A 21219-nucleotide genomic window follows, 5' to 3' on the forward strand; every position below is an offset into this window, starting at 1 on the left:
CCTGGTGAAATACAGAGCTGCAGAGAAGGGGCCTTCCCGCACCACCAGGACACGTGACCAAGAGCAGAGCAATGGGCACAGAAATGCCCCCCATCGTCTCTCTCCTGCAATCCCACAATTTCTTGCCAATGCCTCTTATTGAATGAACTCAACCAGAAACTAAAAAGAAAGGGAACCCAGGTGATCCATTCCACAGGGGTCAGCCAGAAGAGCAGGTAATGGATGGGCGGTTAGGAATACAGAGAACAACCAGCTTAGTAGGTAAGTGTGAGTCTTTGGCAAAACAAGGGCATCATTCCAGAGATGAGTGGGGGAACAGTAATGCTCTCGTCCTCACAGAGAGCTGTTCTCCTGGTTGTCAGAGAGGTAGAGGGCATGAAGCAAGGGGAGATAAAATGTGGCTGCATAGGATAAACACCTAAAATGGGTTGCTTGCATAGTGGGTTATTGGCTGGTTGTATGACTTCAGGCCAGTTGCTCAGCATCTCTGATTCTCAGCTCATATAGCTGTAAAATAATACTATTTAGAATCTTTCCTACCTATATACCCCTCCTCATGGTTGAGAAATTGAAATGCCAATGAAAGCTCAAAGTCTATTTCTCCATTCCCTATATCTGGCTTGGGTCATGTGACTGGGACATTAGCCAATGTGATGCAAACAAGATCCTAAAAAGGACATAAGAATTGGGATTTGAATTGAATCGCTCCCACTTTCTGCTCTTGAGATGCTTATGACCACAACCAAGTGAGCAAGCGAGGGCTAGATCACCAGATGGTGGGAAGCAAAGCCAAGGCATCACTGTCCTTCCAGCTGACACTTAGTCAACTGTCATGAGAGTGAGCACTGCATTATAAGAACCTCCTGGCAGACCCACAAAATTGAGAGAATAATGTTTTAAGCCCACTAGATTTGGGGTGATTTGTTACACAGCAGAAGCTTACTGACACAATTAGTAATGAGACACTGACAATACATCTCCTCACTAACAGCAACACAGTAGTGGGTAGAGATACCAGAGATGCCAACCACAGGGCAGTAACCTGTCCCAGGAAGCGGGCCCCAAGTGAGCTTTCTCAATAGTATGGGTATCTTTAAAGTCTAGTAAGGCTCAAGTCAGTTGGGTCTTTTTAAGGAGAGGTGTGGAGGGTGGGGATGGGGAGGGGAAGATGTAAGAGATACAATCTAAATGTTTCGATTGCTTTGTCCCTCCAGGCTTCCTTCCCTTCCCTTTTCTTTTCTTTTTTAACAAATTGCCTGGTGTAAAGCGTTCTTTTCTATTGTCCCTCCTGGGAAGTTATTTATTTTTATGGCCTTCTTTTGGGAAATAAAAATCAATTTTGAAATGCAAGTGATACATTTTACTCTCCCAATAATGAAAGCTAGAAAATTAAAGGCCCCAAGGAACAACCTCTCTGTACTAAAATGATGTAGCATGCAGCACAAATTTTCTTGTGTGAACGTTTTCTAAATCGTGACCACTGTTTGCTGATGGAACCCTGGAAATAGCTCACGGAAGACACAGCCATGGCTAGAGATGGTTCATACTGGATGGGCCCACGCAGGCTCACACGCCCACAGAAAGGCACTTCCAGATAACCTGTTCTGTAATTCACAACTCTGGAAAACCGTATATTTCAGGGCACTCCTGTGTGCGTGTGTGTGTGTGTGTGTGTGTGTGTGTCTAGGAAACCTGTTCATTCACATATTCACCGTTATTAATGAGCACCTATTATGAGTCTGAACCTGGTGTCACAATAATGAATAAGACAGACATGGTACCTTCAAAAGGCTTACAGTCTAGAAAAAAAAACCCACAGACATTCAGTGAAGCTTCTTAAGTGGGGTTCCCCGAAAACAGACTCTGATATAGATATATGTGTGCCGGATGTTTCTTGGGGAGGAACCTCGGGAAGACTTCCTGCAAGAAATGGAGGAAGCAGGACAAAAACCAAGGCAGAAGTTGAGCTGCAATGCTGTAGCAACAGAGGTCTCACCTGATCCACTGGGGCACTCTGCAGTTGGGTCGGCCCTTCTAACTTGTCCCTGGTTGAGATACAGAATGAGCCTTTATGCCCACCTGGGAGGGGATATAATCCTGGGTACTGCAGCTCCCTCAGGAAAAATCCTAGGAAAACACTAAAGCTGGAAGGTGGTCAGCAGCCAACACTCGGCACAACCTGGGGCAGGACTGCCTCAGTCTGAAAGGGGCATCCTGGTGGCATTCCACAGTATCCACTGCACTATAGGAATCACTATAAGTGATTCACGTGTCGTAAATGAGTTCAGAGTTAGAGTGGGGGGACCTAACTTAGACTAAGGATCTGCAGGGTCCCTGGGGTCTTCTCTAACTGGTATATACAAAGGAGCTTGGTAAGAGTTCACTAAGACCTCACTATGCACAAGGTACTGTGAAGACTCTGATAAACATTCTTGCTTCAAATCTGCCATGACTCTGTGAAGTATGTGCTAGTCTCTCCAGTTGGCAGGTGAGACTCAGGGGTTAACTAACTTGCCCAGAGTCCCACAGCTAGCATGTGGTAGGGCTGGGATTTGAACACCTATCTGCCTGATGACAAAGTCTGTGATCCCTTATACTTACTTCCTGTCCCATTTCCCATGCCTCTTGAGTCCTTCCTCAGCCATGTTTACTCCATTCATACTAGAAACCAGCTCAGGTTCCTCTCAGAAATAATCTCTCAAGTTGCCTCCCTAGGCCTTTTCCTTTCACTATTTCCCCTCCTCCCCTTAACATCCAGCATCCTGACCTTTAACTCCTACTATGCTGTTGAAAGAACAGGTCCAAGTCCCTAAGTTAAATGGCCAAATCCGGTGACTTTGTCTCAGTTCTTAGCCTGGTCTCTAGCATTACCAATCGGCAGCAGCCAATACAATGGCCACATCCACTTTCTTGAACACTCTCTTCTGTGTCTCCTGTGACCCTCTACTTCTCTGGTTCCCCATCACCTCTAGGAGCATTATTTTTCTTTCTTTCTTTCTTTCTTTTTTTTTTTTTTTGAGTTGGAGCCTCATTCTGTTGCCCAGACTAGAGTGCAGTGGCATGTTCACGGCCACCACAGCCTCAGTCTGCTGGGCTCAGGCAATACTTCCACCTCAGCCTTCCAAGTAACTGAAACTACAGGTGCACACCACCATGTTCAGCTAATTTTTTTATTTATTGTAGAGATGAGGTCTTGCCAAGTTGCCTAGGCTGGTCTTGAACCCCTGGCCTCAGGCAATCCTCTTGCCTCAACCTCCCAAAGTGCTGGGACTACAGGCTTGAGCCACTGTGCCTGGCAGGAGCATTATTTTTCAATTCAACTTCACTGGCTCCTTTTCCTCCACTGCCCCTGAAGTGGCTCCATTTCCCAGGGTCCTACCCATCCTTCTCTTCCAATGCTACCCCTCCCTAATACCTGACTTACTCAGTGGCTTCAGCCCCCACCGTCAGGCTGATGACTCCTGAGTCTATCTTCTTGGCTCTGTTTTCCCAGTTAGATATCTGAATATAGAGATCCAACCACCTATTGGACAGAGTCACCCATGTAACCTCAAACCATCTCAGACTCAGCCTACACGAAAATGAGATAATCACCTTTCCCTTCAAGGAAGCTTCCTTGCCTTCTAACCCTGACTGGTTATCACGTTCACTATCCACGCATCTTCCTGCGCCAGAACCATAAATTAATCCTGACTCCTCCATGTTCTCCCTGGTCCTCCACATCAATTTATTCTCATCCTTTCATTTTCTGTTGTCACTCCCTTAACTCAGTGTGCTTCACTCCATCCATCCTACTGAATCAATAGCTCCCCCATGGGTCTCTAGAGTTCCAGTTCTTTGCATCTCCAATCCTTCTTTTTAACTGTCACTGAGAATAACAAGATCAGGTCATTACCACCTCCAGTGGCTCACCAGCTACTGAATAATGTCCCAAATCCCTAGGATGCCTGAGCAAGCTCTTCTGTGAGCTGGCATGGATCAGTCTTCACAGCTACACGCTATAGTCCAAACACACCAGAAACTCAAGGTACCTTCATGTCCCAGGGCCTTCACTCCTGTGGTCATTTCAGCCTGATAGCTTGCCTTTTCTGTTTATTTAATCATTTATTCAACAAACACAAATTGTGCACCTGCACATGTCAGGTATGCACTGTACTAGCATATGGTAGCACGAAAAATAAGGTAGGTTCCTGCCCTCCATCCAGTGGAGGGAAACAGGCAAGAAGAAAATAAACACCAATGATGGATTGTGATAAATGCAAAAAGAAGTGCCCCCCAAAATGGAAAATTTTTTGGAGGGCGGGCCCCTTGTACATAGCTTCCCCCACTAGTAAGTATTCTAGGAACCCAACAGCATCAGGGTACCAGCTAGTGCTACTATGAGAGGCTATGTTTAAACATGTAAGAATACATCCACAATTTTTTATAAATAAATTCCAAGTTTTTGGGGTCCCCCTCATATGAAATAGCATAATAGGACAGGGAGTGACTGGGAGGGGTTTCTTTAGATAAGACTCAGGAGTGATCTTTCTGGGAAGGTGACATTTAGTGGACAACTAAAGGGTAACAGGAAGTCAGCAGCATGAAGAACCCATGGTAAAGCAAACCAGGCTGAGGGAATAGCAAGTGCAAGAAGGAAGGAAAAATACTTGGTGGCTCAGAGAGGGGCCATCGTGGCAAGAGAACAGATAAGACATGAGGAGATTGGGAAGGGACTGAGAGATCCAGATTCTGCAGGTTCCTAGAGCCAGAATGAGGAGTTTGGATTTCAGCAGGAAGTTCTGAGAAGCCTTAGAGTAGTTTAAGCAGAGGAGTGACATGGTTTGATTTACATTTTAGAAAGATCCTTGTGACTGGGTGCAAAGAGTAGATTTCGGAGTGCAGAAGCCCATGAAAGTTTCCATTCATCTTTCAAAGCAGAAAACAGACAAAGCGCCCACCTACCTGAGTCCTAGCAAGCGGCAGCAGGCCTTCAGTAAGTGTTAGATCTCCGCCCCATCCATAACTGAGTCCATTGCCTTTGACTTGGTGAAGCCTCTCCCAGTACCAGCGGTCGGAATTAACCTCTCATCACCTGGCACCTCCCACAGTCCTTTGCTCCAGCTCCATTATCGCTTCACCAAGAACCTTGTATAGCGAGTTCTCGCTTCTCCCTCTCTTAGTGGGGTTGTGAAACACTCCGTGTGGAAAGGGTCACACTCATACCTAAAGCCCTCACAGTGTCTAGCAAATGGACTCCCACACAGAGGAGTTGAAAGAACCACCGAAGGAGTGAATGAATGAAGTCTGAAAGGGAAGATGTCTGTGTTCCCCAGGAAAGCTATGCATGAACAGCTTAGGTTTAGAATCAATCCCACCTATATTTTAATTCAAGATCCACCACTCCCTAGCTATGGGAAGAAAAGTGAACCAAACTGCAGAAAACATGATGGAAGGGTTGGTGGAGAAGAACAAGCAGATATTTTCACAAAGAGCCGGCCGTCCTGAAGGATACTCCTATGCATCCTTCTGCTGATTTCTTTTTGTTTTGCAGGGGTGTGTACAGTGCTGTCTCCTTGACAGATACATTATGGTCTCTCTCCACACAAATACAAAATTGCATGCATAACCACAGCCTACTAAGTGCCAGGCAGGTACTGAGCGCTCTACCTGTATTAACACATTTTATCTCCATTTACAGATGAGGAAACTGAGGCTCAGCGAGGTTAACTGACTTGCCCAGGGTCTTTTGGCTTATATGTGGCAGAGCTGGAGTTTGATCCCAGGTCTGTTTGTATCTAAAGCCTAGGCCTAAACCGCTGTGCCAGGTTGAGGATTTAGGAATTACAGTGGTGACTTCAACTCAGGGACAGATGTACTTTCCTTCAGCCTTGCAGGAAATGCACAGCTTCCTCCTCCTTTCCCCTTGCAGCCACCAGCTTCCCCCGTGGGGTTCTCCTTGTCTCTGGACATGATTTCCCCAGCTTTTTCACCCTGCCTCCTGCGGTCAAAATGACCCACTCTAATCACCATCTCTGCCTATCACTAGCTCAAGAGACAGCTTGAGGGATTTGTGGGTTACACAGGTTTCCCTAGAAAGATGATAGGAAGGCAGATACTGGAATCAAAATGTCTTGTCTCTAGGGTTCTTGAATAGGGCAACAGTGCCCACTGGGTCCCAAGGGAGGAGGCTATTGCTTTGGGAGCACGGGCAAAGAGTTAATGCAAAAAAATCTGCTATTGGTGAGTCTTGGGCCCATGGTGCATGGCAGGGCACAGATCCAGTCATTACCCCACATGCAGATTCAGCGTGTCTTTACCTGCTTATGGCAGATAAAATGGAGAGTTAGGGTTGTGATGATGTGTATGGTCAGTGCTCAACAAATGTTTGTTAACCAAGAAGAAGACAGAGCCTTGTCCGTAAGTATCACAAAGTCGCAGGTGCTTGCCTTGGACTGTGCCGACACTGCCCTTTACTGGGAGGCTCACTTTTGGTATGAGAAGGGACAGCAGTGCTTCTTTGGTCTCATTAGATAATTGTGGCAATACCATGAGATAATACCTATCCCTTACCTACTGTATTCCAGTTTCACAGAAGAGGAAAATGCAGTCCAGAGAGGTAAAGTCTCTAGCCCCAAATCCCAAAATGTGTTAACCCCAGGAGGCAGGGATGTGAAAGCTGGAGAAATCATAGCCAGAGGCAAGAACCCCACAGGAGAAGCTGGTGGCTGCAAGAGGAAAGGAGGAGGAAGCTGTGTGTTTCCTGCAAGGCTGAAGGAAAGTACATCTGTCCCTGAGTTGAAATCACCACTGTAATTCCTAAATCCTCAACCTGGCACAGCGGTTTAGGCCTAGGCTTTAGATACAAACAGACCTGGGATCAAACTCCAGCTCTGCCTCATACAAGCCAAAAGACCCTGAGTAAGTCAGTTAACCTTGCTGAGCCTCAGTTTCCCCCTCTGTAAATGGAGATAAAATGTGTTAATACAGGTAGAGCGCTCAGCACCTGCCTGGCACTTAGTAGGCTGTGGTTATGCATGCAATTTGTATTTATATGGTGAGAGACCATAAAAACAGTCAGGGAAACAGTGCTGTACACACCCCTGCAAAACAAGGAGAAATCAGCAGAAGGATGGATGGGAGCATCCTTCAGGATGGCTGGCTCTTTGTGAATATGCCTACCTGTCCTCCACCAGCCTTTCCATGATGTTTTCTGCAGTTTGGTTCACTTTTCTTTTCCAATTTGAAAGGCTGCTTGGATCAGGCTATCTGAAGCTACAGGCAAAGACAGTGTAGGCTAGAAGAACAAATAAAATCAAAGGATCATTGATCCTCAACCAGGGGAACAGGCTCTCAGCTCTTATTCCAAGTCCCTGCAGAGACCCATTCTCTGAGCTGAGGCAGGCGCCCGGTGAGGACCAGAGAAGCCGACATGAGAGCCCAGATCCAGCCATCCATGGCTGCCGCACACACTCGTCAGGGGAGAAGGCATAGACAATAGCAGTCAGTTACACGGCCCTCTCCCTCCCTTCCCCAGTGCTTCTCAGAGCCCAGCAGGCAGCTGATGATAACTCAGCGGCGGCTGACAGCCCATCTAAAGCTCACTGTCTCTCCAGCTTCCAATCACCAGGTGTCTGAAGGGGTTACAGGAGCAGTCAGCTTCTGCCCTCATTAAGAGGCCTTTGGTGAGCAGAGAAGATGATCGTAAAAGGAACTGTCAGGTTCATCAGCCAATTGATGAGGAGGGGCACAGAAGCCCCCAGAGCTCTGGCCTCCTGACCTGTGAGGATGTGGGGGGCTCCATTTGCATCTCATTTGCATTGCATACTTAACAGGACTCCAGCTTACACTTGGAGAAAATCATTGTCATGCTCTGAAGAGAGCTGATTGGGTTTGCACAAACGATCTCACGGGGGGGGGGGGGGGCACTCACAAAGCGAGCCTGCACAACAGTCTCTGCCCTCCAGGAAAACAAGACCTCAATCAGACCACAGTGAGGCAGACAGATGCAGACCACACTATTCTGGGATGGATGACCAACTAAATAAAGCCATGGTTACATCATGCACAAGGCCAGACAGAGGGAAAATTCCAAATGTTTTCAAGAGACCATGTTCAAGTGATTCGGGCTAATTGCATGCAAGTCTTGTACTATGAATGTCAAACTGCACCAGCATCACATAAATGAGCTGTCAGAAGCTTGGTCAGCGTTCCCACAGAAAAGAGCCTTTCCCACCTCTCAGAATAGTTCTTATTTTGTTTGATTGATACACACACACACACACACACACACACACACTACCTTGGAAAAGGGTTTTCAGTTTTACCATCTAAAAGCCACAGGTACTCCCAGTATCCTTAAGCGGTGACAGCACCATCTTTCAACGATCTCTAAATTAAGACAAACCTGGGTTCAAATTCCAGCTCCTGCACTTACCAGCTGTATAAACTTAGCCAAGTCACTGAACCTTTCGGAGCTTCAGTTCCATCCCCTATAGAATGGGGACAACATTCACATCTAATCTCACAGGGATTAAGTGATATCATGCATGCAAAAGTGTTCTGTGCAATGCCAGGTACTGCTTACAAAATAGAAAGTCAAGAGATACTGCCTATAGTTGAGAAATCAAGAAATGGAACTGTAAATACACAACTTAAAGGAACTATTAGAATGGCTAGAGTTACAATAATGGATTCCCATTGTACTCAGAGTAAAAGACAAATTCCTTACCATGGATTACAAAGCCTTCAGCAGCTGCCTCCTTGCTCTCCCTCCTTCACCTCCTTGGCTCACTTCATTCAGACATACTAGTCCTCTTGCTGTTCCCACAAGCATGCCAAGCATGCTTATGCCACAGGGCCTTTGCACTGGCTGTTCCTATGCCTGGAATGCTCTTCTGCCAGGGAACTGCATGGCTCCCTCCCTCATCTCCTTCAAAAGCCTTTACTCAGAGTTCCCCATCTCAGTGACTCTCTTCTTGCTACCATATCTAAATTTGCATGGCCAGTCCCCTCCCTCATCTCTCCTATCCTCCTTTCTGCTTTATTTTTCTCCTTAGCACTTCCTGTCTGACATACTGTAGATATTTACTTACTTGACTCCTTTATTTTTTGACTCACACACTACAACAGAGGTCTGCAAACTACAGCCCAAGGGCCAAATCCAACCCACCATCTGTTTTTGTAAATAAAGTTTTATTGGAACACAGCCACATCCATCCACTGGCACACTGTCTGTGGCCACTTCTGTGCTACAATAGTAGAGTAGAGCAGTTGTGACAGGAACTAGATGGCTCCAAAGTCTGTCTGGCCCTTAACAGAAAATGTTTGTCAAGCCGTGCACTAGAATATAAGCTCCATGGAGGGAGGACTTTGTCTTGTTCTCTGACAAATTCCCTGTGACTAAGTCTATGCCTGACACATAGAAGATGCTTAAAATAATAGCTTTTTGCTGAATGAGTGAACTAAAAATGGCGATACACCTGTCCTGCAGCTGTGTGCGGGGAGAGGACCAGAGGGATGGTATCAAAGAGCTAAAATCTTCTCAGGAAATCAGTGCTATGAAATAGTGAAATGAATAGACAGAGCATGTCATTAAAATATAGAGTCCAAGTACCTGAAGAAAGAGTTAAGAGTTAAAAACAGTGTACTGCAAGTCCATGGTCCCCAGGTCCCCTGGGAACTTGTTAGAAACTCAAATTTTCATTCTTCTGTTTCACTGAATCAGAAACTCTGGGGATGGGACACTCTCTAGATGATTCTGATGCAAGTTCAAGTTTGAGAAGCACCGCTCTGCTAAATGGTACTGGGGTTGGGGCAGGGGAGACATTGTTTTTCATTGTAAGCTCTTCAGGGCACAGTGGGGTTTTTAACTCTCTGTCTATACTAGTTTGATTAAATAAATAAATAAAAATAGTGAAAGGACATAACATGGATTTAATATACCCAACAAGCAGCCATTTTAACAATGCCTAAATCTCATGTTTTTCTAGCAGTTCTTTTCCTCTAATTACCAGCCAAGGACAGAAGTGGTTTCTCAGAGGTAGCTATTGATAATTGCTTTACAACCCCCTCCCAGGCTTCTTTTGTGTTAATTAGCTTTTCTATTTCAAGTATTTGCCTCCACCCATAAGACCCAAGTTAACCTAATCAGCCCTTCATGATAGACAGACCCCACCACCCTGGCAGCAATCACGTGACTAACCCACCCATCTGCCTGCTGTCCATCACTTGACGTCAGTACCTGCGCTTGCCTGCTCCTTCATGATGACGCGGAGCCCACCACCAGGCAAACACCTTAACGAACTTCCCCTATCAAAAGGAAGGATTAAAAGTATTAGACCTCAAGTAGTTGGGTGCCATTGCCTTACTAGACTCTGGTGTGGTCATGTGTTCTTTGGGCTGTGGCCAATGCCATGTTTCCTGGCTTTGGCCCCCCTTCCCTACTTTGAGGAGGTGAATCAATCTCTCTCTCTCTTTCTAATTTACCTTCTAAATAAACTGTATTTCCCAATCTAACTTCTGTGCAATTCTTTGCATCTTACTCATGGCACTGGATCGCACACCAGATACCCACACCCCCAGCGGGCCTGACCTAACATTCTGGAGGCCCTGGCTGGGAGTGTGACCTAACAAATAGTTAAAGATGTATTAGTCATATGTTTTTATTTTCTGTATTCCTTTTCTTTATTTTAGATTCGGGTCTCACCGTCACCCAGGCTGGAGTGCAGAGGTGCGATTATAGCTCACCACAGTCTCAAATTCCTGGACTCAATCCTTCCACTTCAGCCTCCCAGATAGCTGGGATTACAGGTGTGCACTACCACACCTGGCTCCATTTTCTATATTTCTGATGCTCCGACATCTTAGAACTTTGCTGATCCTGGAGAAACTGCACCTTCCACGGCTAGCCAATTCCTAGAGATATTATAGTAAAGGACTCATGGCAGCTGCACCTTCCACATGCAAATCAATCAATCCAAAGTGAGTGTATACCCTCAACCACCTCCTTAATTGAGGCCTTAAACTCCAGGTCACTATTCTGCTGCCCGGATCACCCCAGGACCAGGCAGGTACCCGGCATCTAGAGAGACAGCTGCTACACACAAAGCCTGTGGAAATTATTCAAACTAGCCAGTCCCAAGTCTACTTGCCCTGTCTCACCTGCTCCTTCCCACAGATGACAGTAAAGGTTCTCACCCACATTTTTCTTCTGCTGCCACTGCCTCCTGGCAGGCCCTGGTACTCTTCTATGTGGTTCTTCTTGAGGTGACACGCTCAATCTTTTTGGGAACTATGAGTAATAAGCTACCTTTTTTTTTTTTGAGTTGGAGTGTCACTCCATCGCCCAGGTTGGGGTGCAGTGGCACACTCATGGCCACCCCAGCGTCAACCTGCTGGGCTCTGGCAATCCTTCTGCCTCAGCCTTCCAAGTAGCTGGAATGACAGGTATGTACTACAGCACCTAGCTAATTTTTATTTTATTTTATTATTTTTTTATTTTTAATTTTTATTGTAGAGATGAGGTCTCGCCAAGTTGCCCAGGCTGTTCTCAAACCTGCAAGCTCAAGCAGTCCACTCACCTTGGCCTCCCAAAGTGCTGGGATTACAGGCTGAGCCAATGAACCCGGCCAATAAGTTATCTTTTTCCATGGGAATTGGGGCAGAAGTGGCACAGACCTAGCAAAGAATGGTGCTGGAGAGGTGGCGTCCAGAGACGCTCTCACAAAAGCAATAGGATTCGAAGGTTCTCAGCATGGCCTTGGACCAAAGAACCAAATCCAATGAGATGAAATGTATCAGGACTCATCCTGCAGTTTGGGAAAAACAAAAAAAACAAAAAAATCTGCACGAAGATATGAGAAATACAAGCTAGCAGCACCTGATGTGGTAGACGGGCAAGGTTTAATTGTAAACCCAAGATAAATCAATGGTGTGATGTGGCTGGCCATACCCCCAACCCCCCAAAGCGAGTACTGTCATCATAGCATGCAGAGAGAGAATTATATTGTCTGGGATGGTGATTTCAAATGGTGGGTTATGACACATTTGTCAACAGTTAGTGAAATCCATTTACAGAGTAAGACTATTTTCCTTAAAGAATTTCTTACAGGAAATAGAAGAGAAACAGAACAGAACAGAAGGCTACCTAACAGAAGAGAATGTATCAGAGTACATAGCTACCACGAGTAAAGGTAATGGTTCATGACAGTTTGGTTTCATTTGTGAATGTGCTTGTTTGTGCAATGTGTGTGTGCTTGTGCACGATATGTAAACCTATTTCTCATAGGGCTGCAGGCAGAAAGGTTTGAAAGCCACTGGTCTAGAACTAGTAAGGTGACAATCCCTCTCTCCTCAGCAATACCTAGAAGGGCTCTTTCTCGCTCTGGGCATTGTGCTTTATAGGGAAACTGCTCCAGCTGGAGTGCTGTTCTGAGTTGGTGTTGATAGCATACTTGCCTGTAACATGCAGCATTTGTGGTTGTGGGCTGTGGATTAGTGATTAGAAAACAAATGGCTGTAGGAGTTGGGGCAGCCTCACCTGGGAATTAAGATTGTGGGGCATCCGAGAAGTGTCTTCACATAAGTGGAAGGCTGTCAGCACACCTGTCCTGAATGACTTGAAGGATGAAACTGAGACAAGGGATATGGCAGGACTAAGTTTCCCAAGACAGATGTTACAAGACCAAGATCTAAGTTCCTGTAACAGTGGATGCAGTGAGAAGACCAGCCGAAGCCAGCCGAGACTACTAAGACCAAAATGGCATCCAACACAACATCTGCTTGCCCTGGTATATAATTATACCCTAATTATAACTTATTAGCAAGCTAACAGACACTCCGACCAACACCACAACAGTTTACAATAACTATGGCAACTCCTGGAAGTTACCTCTATGTGGTTTAAAAAGGGAAAAAATTCTCGATTCTGGAAACTCCCCACCCCTTTCCTGGAAAATTCATGAATAATTCACCCCTTGCTTAGCATATCATCAAAAAATGAGCATAAATGTAGTCAGTCAACAGTCTATGGGCTACTCTGCCTATGGAACAGCCTGCTTTCTGTTGTTTCAATAAACTTGCTTTTGTTTTGAATTCTTTCCTACATGAAGCCAAGAGCCCTCTTGGCCTACTGGGTTGAGCCCTGATTTGGGGGTTCACCTGTGTCAAACCTAGGATCAGCAGAAGTTTCATGAAATTCATCAATATCTACCTTCAGCAGTTTGATGTGCTTTGTTTCCTGGGTTCTCTACCAACTCCAACATGTCCACCTGTACCATAGTTCTTCCTCTGATTCCCTGACTCACCCCTCCAGACCTTTCCATCCCCAGCACCTCCAAGTTTGTGTAAGGTCTAATTTCTACAGCAAATCCCTTGTTCCATGACACTCACAGTGTTTTTCGTTCCCTGAATGATACAGGAACCTTACAAGGCTCAGCACTCATGATGCTAAGATGGGAAGTTGGTTCTGCTCCCTCCCCTCTGCTCAAACTACTTTGTATCTGGATATTTTCCAGTTATTTTTAAATGAGAATGCTTTCTTGGGATACTGCTGTGAACTTTATTTTTATCCCTCCCCCTCCCCCACCTCCCTGCTTTCCCATCTTCTGGCCGCCCTCAATTCCACTAGCTCCAGCTGCCCCGGGCCCTCAGGGGAGGAGGCCGGGATCATGGGTAAGGGCACAGGTTCTGGAATCAGACAGCCCAGGGTTTGAGTCTTGGATGTGCCACTTAGTAACTATGGGACTTTGAATGAGTTACTGGACCTCTCCAAACTGTAGTTTCTTCACCTGAAAAATGGGGATACGACTTCAAAGGTTTGAGGTGAGAATCACATGAGATGGTCCTCTTAAAGCACCTGGTGCAGGCTTAGTAGTAAATTGTGGCTGAATACAGAATGAAAGCCAGGTCTCAAAGCAATAGGCTTAGAAACCAGCTCCCCTGAATACCCCAGTTGTGTGACATCATCTCTCAGGACATCTTAGGTAGACTGGTGTGGCCACTACAAGCAAGCTCAGATGCCCTATTGCTTTGTAAAAGATTTGTCTTAAGTGCCAAACGTTTTCCAGGCTATTCTGTGACACAAAGAGTCATGCAGAAATAAACTAGAGCTAACATTGATTTATGGGGGGAGGGCTCTGACTAAGGTTCTCTCTGCCTGCCTATTCTAGGCAGGGGCTCTGGGAAGCTGGACTTCTACCTAGGAAAAACCACATCCTGACATGGCCACTTTGGGGGAACATTAAAAAAAGGTCACTAAATAGGAAACTCCAAAACCAGTTAACAGGCAAAAATCAGTCAGGAAACTCAGAAAGGGTTAGGTAGACCATGTCGATCAGATTAATAATAAATACATAGGGTGCCCACGTACATATCAGGTGGTGTCCAAAACTCTTAATGTATACTAGCAGTGGAATTCTCTCAACAGCCCCAGGAGGTAGGTACTCTTGTTTTGTCTTCCTGGTTTACCTGAGTACTCCTTACCTTCCAAGCATCACATAACCCATCCCCTGGGTTTGCCAGCATCACATAACCCGTCCCCTGGCCCCACCACAGTGAGGTTTAGAGAGAAAGCTTCCTTTGTCTGTCTGTTTCTTATGACCTAGGAGTGAAGCCAGTCTCTTGGGCAGGCCTTAACCAATGACATCTGTCTTGTTGCAAAAAGACAGGCCAATTTGAACAAGTGGAATAATCTTTAGCCTCACAGGCTTACAAACTCCCAAAGCTGCAAAACCGACTGGCAGGAATTGTTAGGAAAAATGGTGCCCTAGGAAGTAAAGCCTCCATCAGTACAAGGCAGCCAGGTCCTCAGCCACAGTTTCCTCTTATGGAGAATGGGGAGAAATGCAGCAACAGCAAAAGTTGTTCAGAGGATTATCCAAAGAAACGCTTGTAGAGTTCCTAGCACAAGCCAGGCACATAGGAAGGATTTTAGAAAATGTAGCGACTTTTAACATCATGCACCATCACCATGCCACTGATGTCTTTAGTGGAGGGATAGATGGTATTCAAGAGCATAATTATCTGTAATGAGTTACTTAGAATCAAGTCCCAGCTCCATATCTCCCTAGTTGTGTGGTTTGGGCAAGCTATGTAACCTTGCTCTGTGAGTCCGTTTTCTCATACTTACAAGAGCATCTCGAAGATGCTCTTGTAAGTATCTCATAGGGTTGTTGATAGGATACATGAGATGACTGGGAAACAAGCTTTTCAGAGTACCTGGTGTTTATTACCAGGAAGTGTTGCTGATCTTGCTTTTGTTGCTAGTAGCAGACCAAAGAACCCCAACCAGACAGAAAGGCTGCTCAGGGGCTGGCACCGCATCTCCCACAGGTTTTTGTGTCCCACGGTGCCCAGAACAGCATCTGGGTAAGTGTGAGCCATTGGTCTCCCCGCTTCCCTCACCCTTCTACCTTGAGCCCATCCTACCTCCTCCAGGGAGCTTCTGGGATTGCCTTCAGTTCATCCTCCTTCCCTTCTCTAAACTCCAATCACAAGAAAGCCTGACCCTGGTGCGAGGCAACAGGCAAAGGAGAAGCAGGTCTTCTCCAAGACCTTGAGGTTAAACTCTTCCCAACCTGTGCCTTAAAATCACTGCAGGATAAAACTATGGAAATCGTCAACACTGAACCACCTCCTTTCTCTCTCCCCGACATGCTGGATGTTTCTTATGTTCTCATACTTTTCAGAGCCTTAGAGCGGACCTTCCAACATCTGTTCTGATGTGTTAGAATCTGCCAGGTGGATCCTGGGCACACAGCCTTCCTCCTCCATGTGCTGTCTTGGAAATTAGAGTAAAATGGTGTGATCACAGCTCACTGCAGCCTCGAACTCCTGAGCTCAAGCGATCCACCCGCCTCAGCCTCCCACCTCAGCCTCCAGCCTCAGTCTCCCAAAGTGCTGGGATGCTGGGGTGACAGCCACATACCACCACACCCTGCTCAGATTCTTTAGGGTTCAGTTTTCTCCTTTGTAAAATGAGGAAAATAAAGTGCTCTCATAGGGTGGTTGTGGGCCCTGAACAGAGCAACCTTGGATACTCCTAGCACCAACATCTCCCTGCACTTAGAATGAAACCAAGCCCACCTCGGGGCTCACTAGGCCTACCTGACCCAACCTGGTTACCCTCCAGGAGCAGCCGCCCCTCACCCACACCGAGGCTCCAGCCACGCCTACCTTCTGTCAGTTCCTGTAATGCATAAAGCTACCCTCTGGGTCTTTGCCTTTGCTGTTCCCTCTGCCTGGCATGCTCTTCCCTGTCAGCAAGGTGGCTCTCTCCTGCCTGTACTGAGGTCTCAACTAAATGCCATTGTCCCTGCTTATCACACACACACCACCGGCCATGCTCTAGCATCTCACGTGGCTTTATTTTATTTCCTTTATGGCCCTTATAATTTTCTGCAAGTGTTTTGTTTGCTTCCTATTCTCCCATTGTGAGAAAGAACACACAGACCACGAGACAGAAGCCTTGTCTGTAAGCAGTGCCCGGTCACTTCAAATATCTTTGAACAAGTGGGGAGCCAGGATTCGAACCCCAGTCTGACTCCAAAGCCCATGGAAACTTCCTCTGTCATCATAGACCATATTGGCCTATCATTCATACAGACTTGCAGCAAGTCAATGAGAAAAGCAGGCCAGAGGCTGGTGACAGGGAGGCTCACCTAGAGGTATGCCTTCTCCCTGAGGCGGCAGGAGACAAAGCCAAGGCCGGCAAGAAAGACTCTGGGTCATTTTACTCAAAAGGCTCAAACCAGAGCTCACATTTGTGCTCATGCTAAGTGAGGCACATGCCAGGACATGCAGGTAGGTTCGGGTCACCAGTGGAAGGGAATTCTGGCCCAGGCAGCACCGACACCAAAGCTTCCCGACTGATGGACTGTCACGGCCAAGGTAGGGCTGGAGGTAGACACCACTGCAGGCATAGCCACCTGTGGCGCCCCAGGCAGGAGCAGAGCACGGTAAGGCCTGCCACCTAGTGGACAAGACGCATTCTTCCCATCTCAACTGTGGTTGTCTACAGCCGGTCCTCTTCAGTTCTCAAGTGCATACAAGTCACCTGGGGATTTTGTTAAAATGCACATTCTGCCAGGCGTGGTAGCAGCTCATGCCTGTAATCCCAGCACTTTGGGAGGCCAAGACAGGAGGACTGCTTGAGCCCAGGAGTTTGAGACCAGCCTGGCAACATAGCAACAAAAAATTTTAAAAAATCAGCCAGGCATGGTGGCATGCACCCGTAGACCCAGTTACTCGAGAGACTGAGGAGGAAGGGTCACCTGAACCTAAGAGTTTGAGGCTCTGGCGAGCTGCAATCGTGTCACTGCACTCTAGGCTGGGCAACAGAGCAAGACTCCAACTCAAAAGAAAAGAAAAGTTCAGATTCTAATCCAGCAGGCTGGAAGTGGAAACTGTGATTCTGAAATTCTTTTTTTTTTCCTTGAGTTGGAGTCTCACTCTGTCACCCAGACTGGAGTACAGTGGCCGCTCCCGGCCACCGCAGCCTCGACCTGCTGGGCTCCGGCAACCCTTCCGCCTCAGCCTTCCAAGTAACCGGAACTACAGGCATGCGCTACCACGCCCGACTGATTTTTTGATTGATTGTAGAGATGAGGTCTCGTTGCCCAGGCGGGTCTCGAACCCGCAGGCTCAGGCAATCCACTCACCTCAGCCTCCCAAAGGCACAGGATTACAGGCTGAGCCACCGAGCCCGGCTGATTCTGAATTTCTAACAAGCTCCCAGGTAATGCCAAGCCAGCTAGTTCCATGACCACACCCAGTGCCACCAGGACCCACAGTGATTTCTGATATGTGAAGTCTAAGACATGGGGAGGCTCACGATAGGAAACAGGATTGGAAGGCAGCAGAGTGTTTGAAATTTTTTTAAAGTCAAATAACTTACACCTGGAGGTGGGGTGGGCCTGGGGGTGGGCACTGTGGGCCTGCCAGGGAAGAGGCACAGAGAAGAGAAGGCGATTCCAGGACACAGACTCCCCAAAGATGATGTTAGAGACAGACTGAAAAAGGAAAAAAAAAAAAAGACAAACACCATGAAGCCCAGAAAACAGGACCAGCCCACACAATGGATGTGACACAAGATGGAAATCAGGGGCAATACAAACTCAGAAATATCCACACAGGGTCTGGCCACACTGAGAATCACCCAACAATCCTCAAAGTGACCAACACCCTGTCACTGGCATTATCCACTCAATTTTTACATTGTTGTTGGGAACATTTCCTTAAATTCATTTTTCCTGGAGAGTTTTCTGTTTTTATTTTAATTTTCAAAAATTACAAAAGTGATATGCATTTATTGCAACCAGAGAACACTTACTAAAACAGATAACAAGAGGACACTAATCTCCCTTCCCGCCCTGGCCTCTCTTCATTCCCAATCCTGCTGCAATCTCAGTGTTTACAATCTGCTTTTCACCCTTTCACACCTGTCTTCACACATAGGTTACAAAATATACACACATAACTTCACACTAGGAAGTATCTGTTACTGTTGCTTATTTCTTCAAAATGAGATCAAATTAAATATATTTTTATGCAACCCAGTTGGGCACAGTGGCTCACACCTGTAATGCCGGCACTTTGGGAGGCCAAGATGGGAAGATTGCTTGAGCCCAGGCGTTCGAGACTAGCCTAGGCAACATAGCGAGACCTCATTTCTACAGGGAGGAAAAAAAAAATCAAAAAATTAGCCAGGTATGGCGGTGTGTGCCAGTAATCCCAGCTACTCGGGAGGCTAGGGCAGAAGGACTACCTGAGTCCAAGAGGTTGAGGTTGTTGTAAGCTGTTATTGTGCCACTACACTCCAGCTTGGGTAACAGAGCAAAACTCTGACTCAAAAAAAAAAAGAAAGATAGAAAAAGAATTGACCTGTAGTAATATACACATTTTTTGATCTTTATAAAAAACAGTATATACGTAAGCAACTACATAGACATTGCTTGCTATGTTACAAGAGTTGTTTTTAAAAAAACAAAACAAAACAAGAAAACCATCACCAGCTCCACATACTCATTTTAAGTCACTGATTTCAACAACTGCCTAATATACCATAAGATAGGTATACCTTAATTAGACTGATTCCAATTTTTTCAATCTCAATAAACATCACTAAATATGTTTCTTCTGTGCTTTTTTTTTTTTCATACTGATGTTTCATTTCAATAGGATAGATTCCCAAAAGGGAAACTTGAGAGTCAAAATGCGTACATATGTACATACTTCCATGGACATTGCTGGACCACCCTAAGGCAGGAACGAGTCCTGTCGGTCCTGGCAATTCCCCTCTTCAATGCAATTTGGTAGGCATTTGGAAACAATGACTGTCACCCGGGAATTTGTTAAAATGCAGATTCTGCCAGGTGTGGTGGCTCATGTCTGTAATCCCAGCACTTTGGGAGGCCATCCCAGAGGCCTTGATAATGACCAGTCTAATGTTCCAGATGTCAATGTCTGGAACACCCAACTACAACCACACAAGTTTGATTGGCTTCAAAGGAAGGGTGGACAAGGGACCCTTACCTTGGCCGCCTGGGGTGCACAGACGGCTATCTATAATGCACTGAGAAAGATGGTAGATGTTCCACAGATGGAGATACGCTTCAACTCAACTTCTTCATTATAATAACACAGAGGAAAAGCAAAATAATGTGGATGTCTTGAGTTTTTAAAGAGAATTTACAACTGTACAATGAGTCCACAACAAAGAGTTTTCGACAAACCTACTTTACTGCTTTACAATTTCTCAAAAAAAAAAGACTAACAGCTATTAGGTATGCTGTAGTTGAAGGGGCAAGTGGATGCCCCAATTCCCAGAGCTCATGGGCATGTCTGGGGTGTGTGGAGACATGCATGCATGTCTGCCTACATAGGGGTATTTCTCTGAGGACAGTGTTTTATAGCTTTCATCCAATCCTCAGTGACAGCTGTGACATCAAAAAAGAGGATTAACTTGATAGGGTTTCGGGTGAGAGTCATATGCATTTGCCAAAACTCAGCCATTGTATGCTTAAGATACGAGCATATCATTGCATGTCAATTTTGCCTTACAAGAAAAAAAAAAAACTGGAACTAAATTTTGAATTCTAGTTGATGATGTGTAGTTTGTGAAGTGTTTAGGGGAAACTGCATTGACATCTGTAGATTACTTTGAAATGTATCAAAAATGAGACGGATTGATGACCGGATAGTTAGATAGCCGGATGTGCAATTAAGCAAATGTAGTAAATGTTAGTGGTAGAATGTAGTGGTGGACAGATGAGTGCTCGCTATAAAATTCTTTCAACTTAGCTGTATGTGAGCAATGTTTCGTAATGAAGCGTAGGGGGAAAATGACAAACCGGTAACGTAAAAGGGAGATAAGCCCCACCAGAACAGGGTCTTACTAACCTTTCTTTGGGTCTTGGGGAACCCAGCTGTTCCCTGCAGGACTTTCTATTATGGAAAATGACAGTGCTGTGGTTTTACAACCTGGGTCATCTCTTCAAAGAGCCTCTGGGGAGGAATGACTTTAAAGGCAGAGACTGCCCCCTAGTGGGCCCTAGCGGCCTAGTTTACGATCATTGTATTCTCACAATCGATGCAAGCATGACTGGGTAACATTTGGAAATATGAATCTATCAAATTTTTCCTCATTACATTTCCCTTTTCCTCTCCTCTTCTCTTTCCCTCCCAAGCAGAGAGCCAGCTCAGAGGAAGTTTCAGGTTATTCTGACACTGTGTTCCAAACGCCCAAACCCTTAGAGAGGATGAAAGAGATCACATTAAAGAAAGCTATTTATGGCTGGGGGTGGTGGTTCATGCCTGTAATCCCAACACTTTGAGAGGCAGAGGCAAGAGGACTGCCTGAGCCCACAGGTTCAAGACCAGCCTGGACAACATGGTGAGACCTTGTCTCTACAATAAATAAAATATTCAGCTGGGCGTGGTGGTACATGTCTGTATTTCCAGCTACTTGGAAGGTTGAGGCAGAAGGATCAGCCGAGCTAGCAAGTTGAAACTGCAGTGGCCATGAGGAAACAGAGTGAGACTCCAACTCAAAAAAAGAAAGAAAGGTATTTATGATTTATGAACACCGAGTATCTTGAAGACAACTCAAAGGGCAGTGAATTTTCACCTAACAAGAAGCAGAGTCTCCATGGTTAATAAAAGGAAGAAAGGTGAGAAAATATTTCAAGGGTGCCAGAGAATTAGCAGGACTCCAGGTCATGAAATTTGTCCAGGCAAGAG

The 21219-nt window shown here is 45.9% G+C and overlaps 1 protein-coding gene across 1 annotated transcript in view; it reads right to left on the bottom strand.

Annotated features, from left to right (window-relative positions):
* Positions 1-9573: 9573 nt before the first annotated feature.
* The window catches only part of LOC103274580 (protein kinase C beta type-like), a 204809-nt gene continuing 193163 nt past the window's right edge, over positions 9574-21219 (bottom strand). The window contains exons 6-8 of the mRNA XM_021705915.1: positions 12521-12612; positions 10223-10290; positions 9574-9595 (exon numbers count right to left, since the gene is read on the bottom strand). Coding sequence (XP_021561590.1) covers positions 9574-9595; positions 10223-10290; positions 12521-12612 — 182 coding nt within the window. The remainder of the gene's footprint in view (positions 9596-10222; positions 10291-12520; positions 12613-21219) is intronic.

Source organism: Carlito syrichta, unplaced genomic scaffold (assembly GCF_000164805.1).
Source record: "Carlito syrichta isolate Samal-C Ts95f unplaced genomic scaffold, Tarsius_syrichta-2.0.1 Scaffold314813, whole genome shotgun sequence".
Lineage (NCBI taxonomy): Eukaryota > Metazoa > Chordata > Mammalia > Primates > Tarsiidae > Carlito > Carlito syrichta.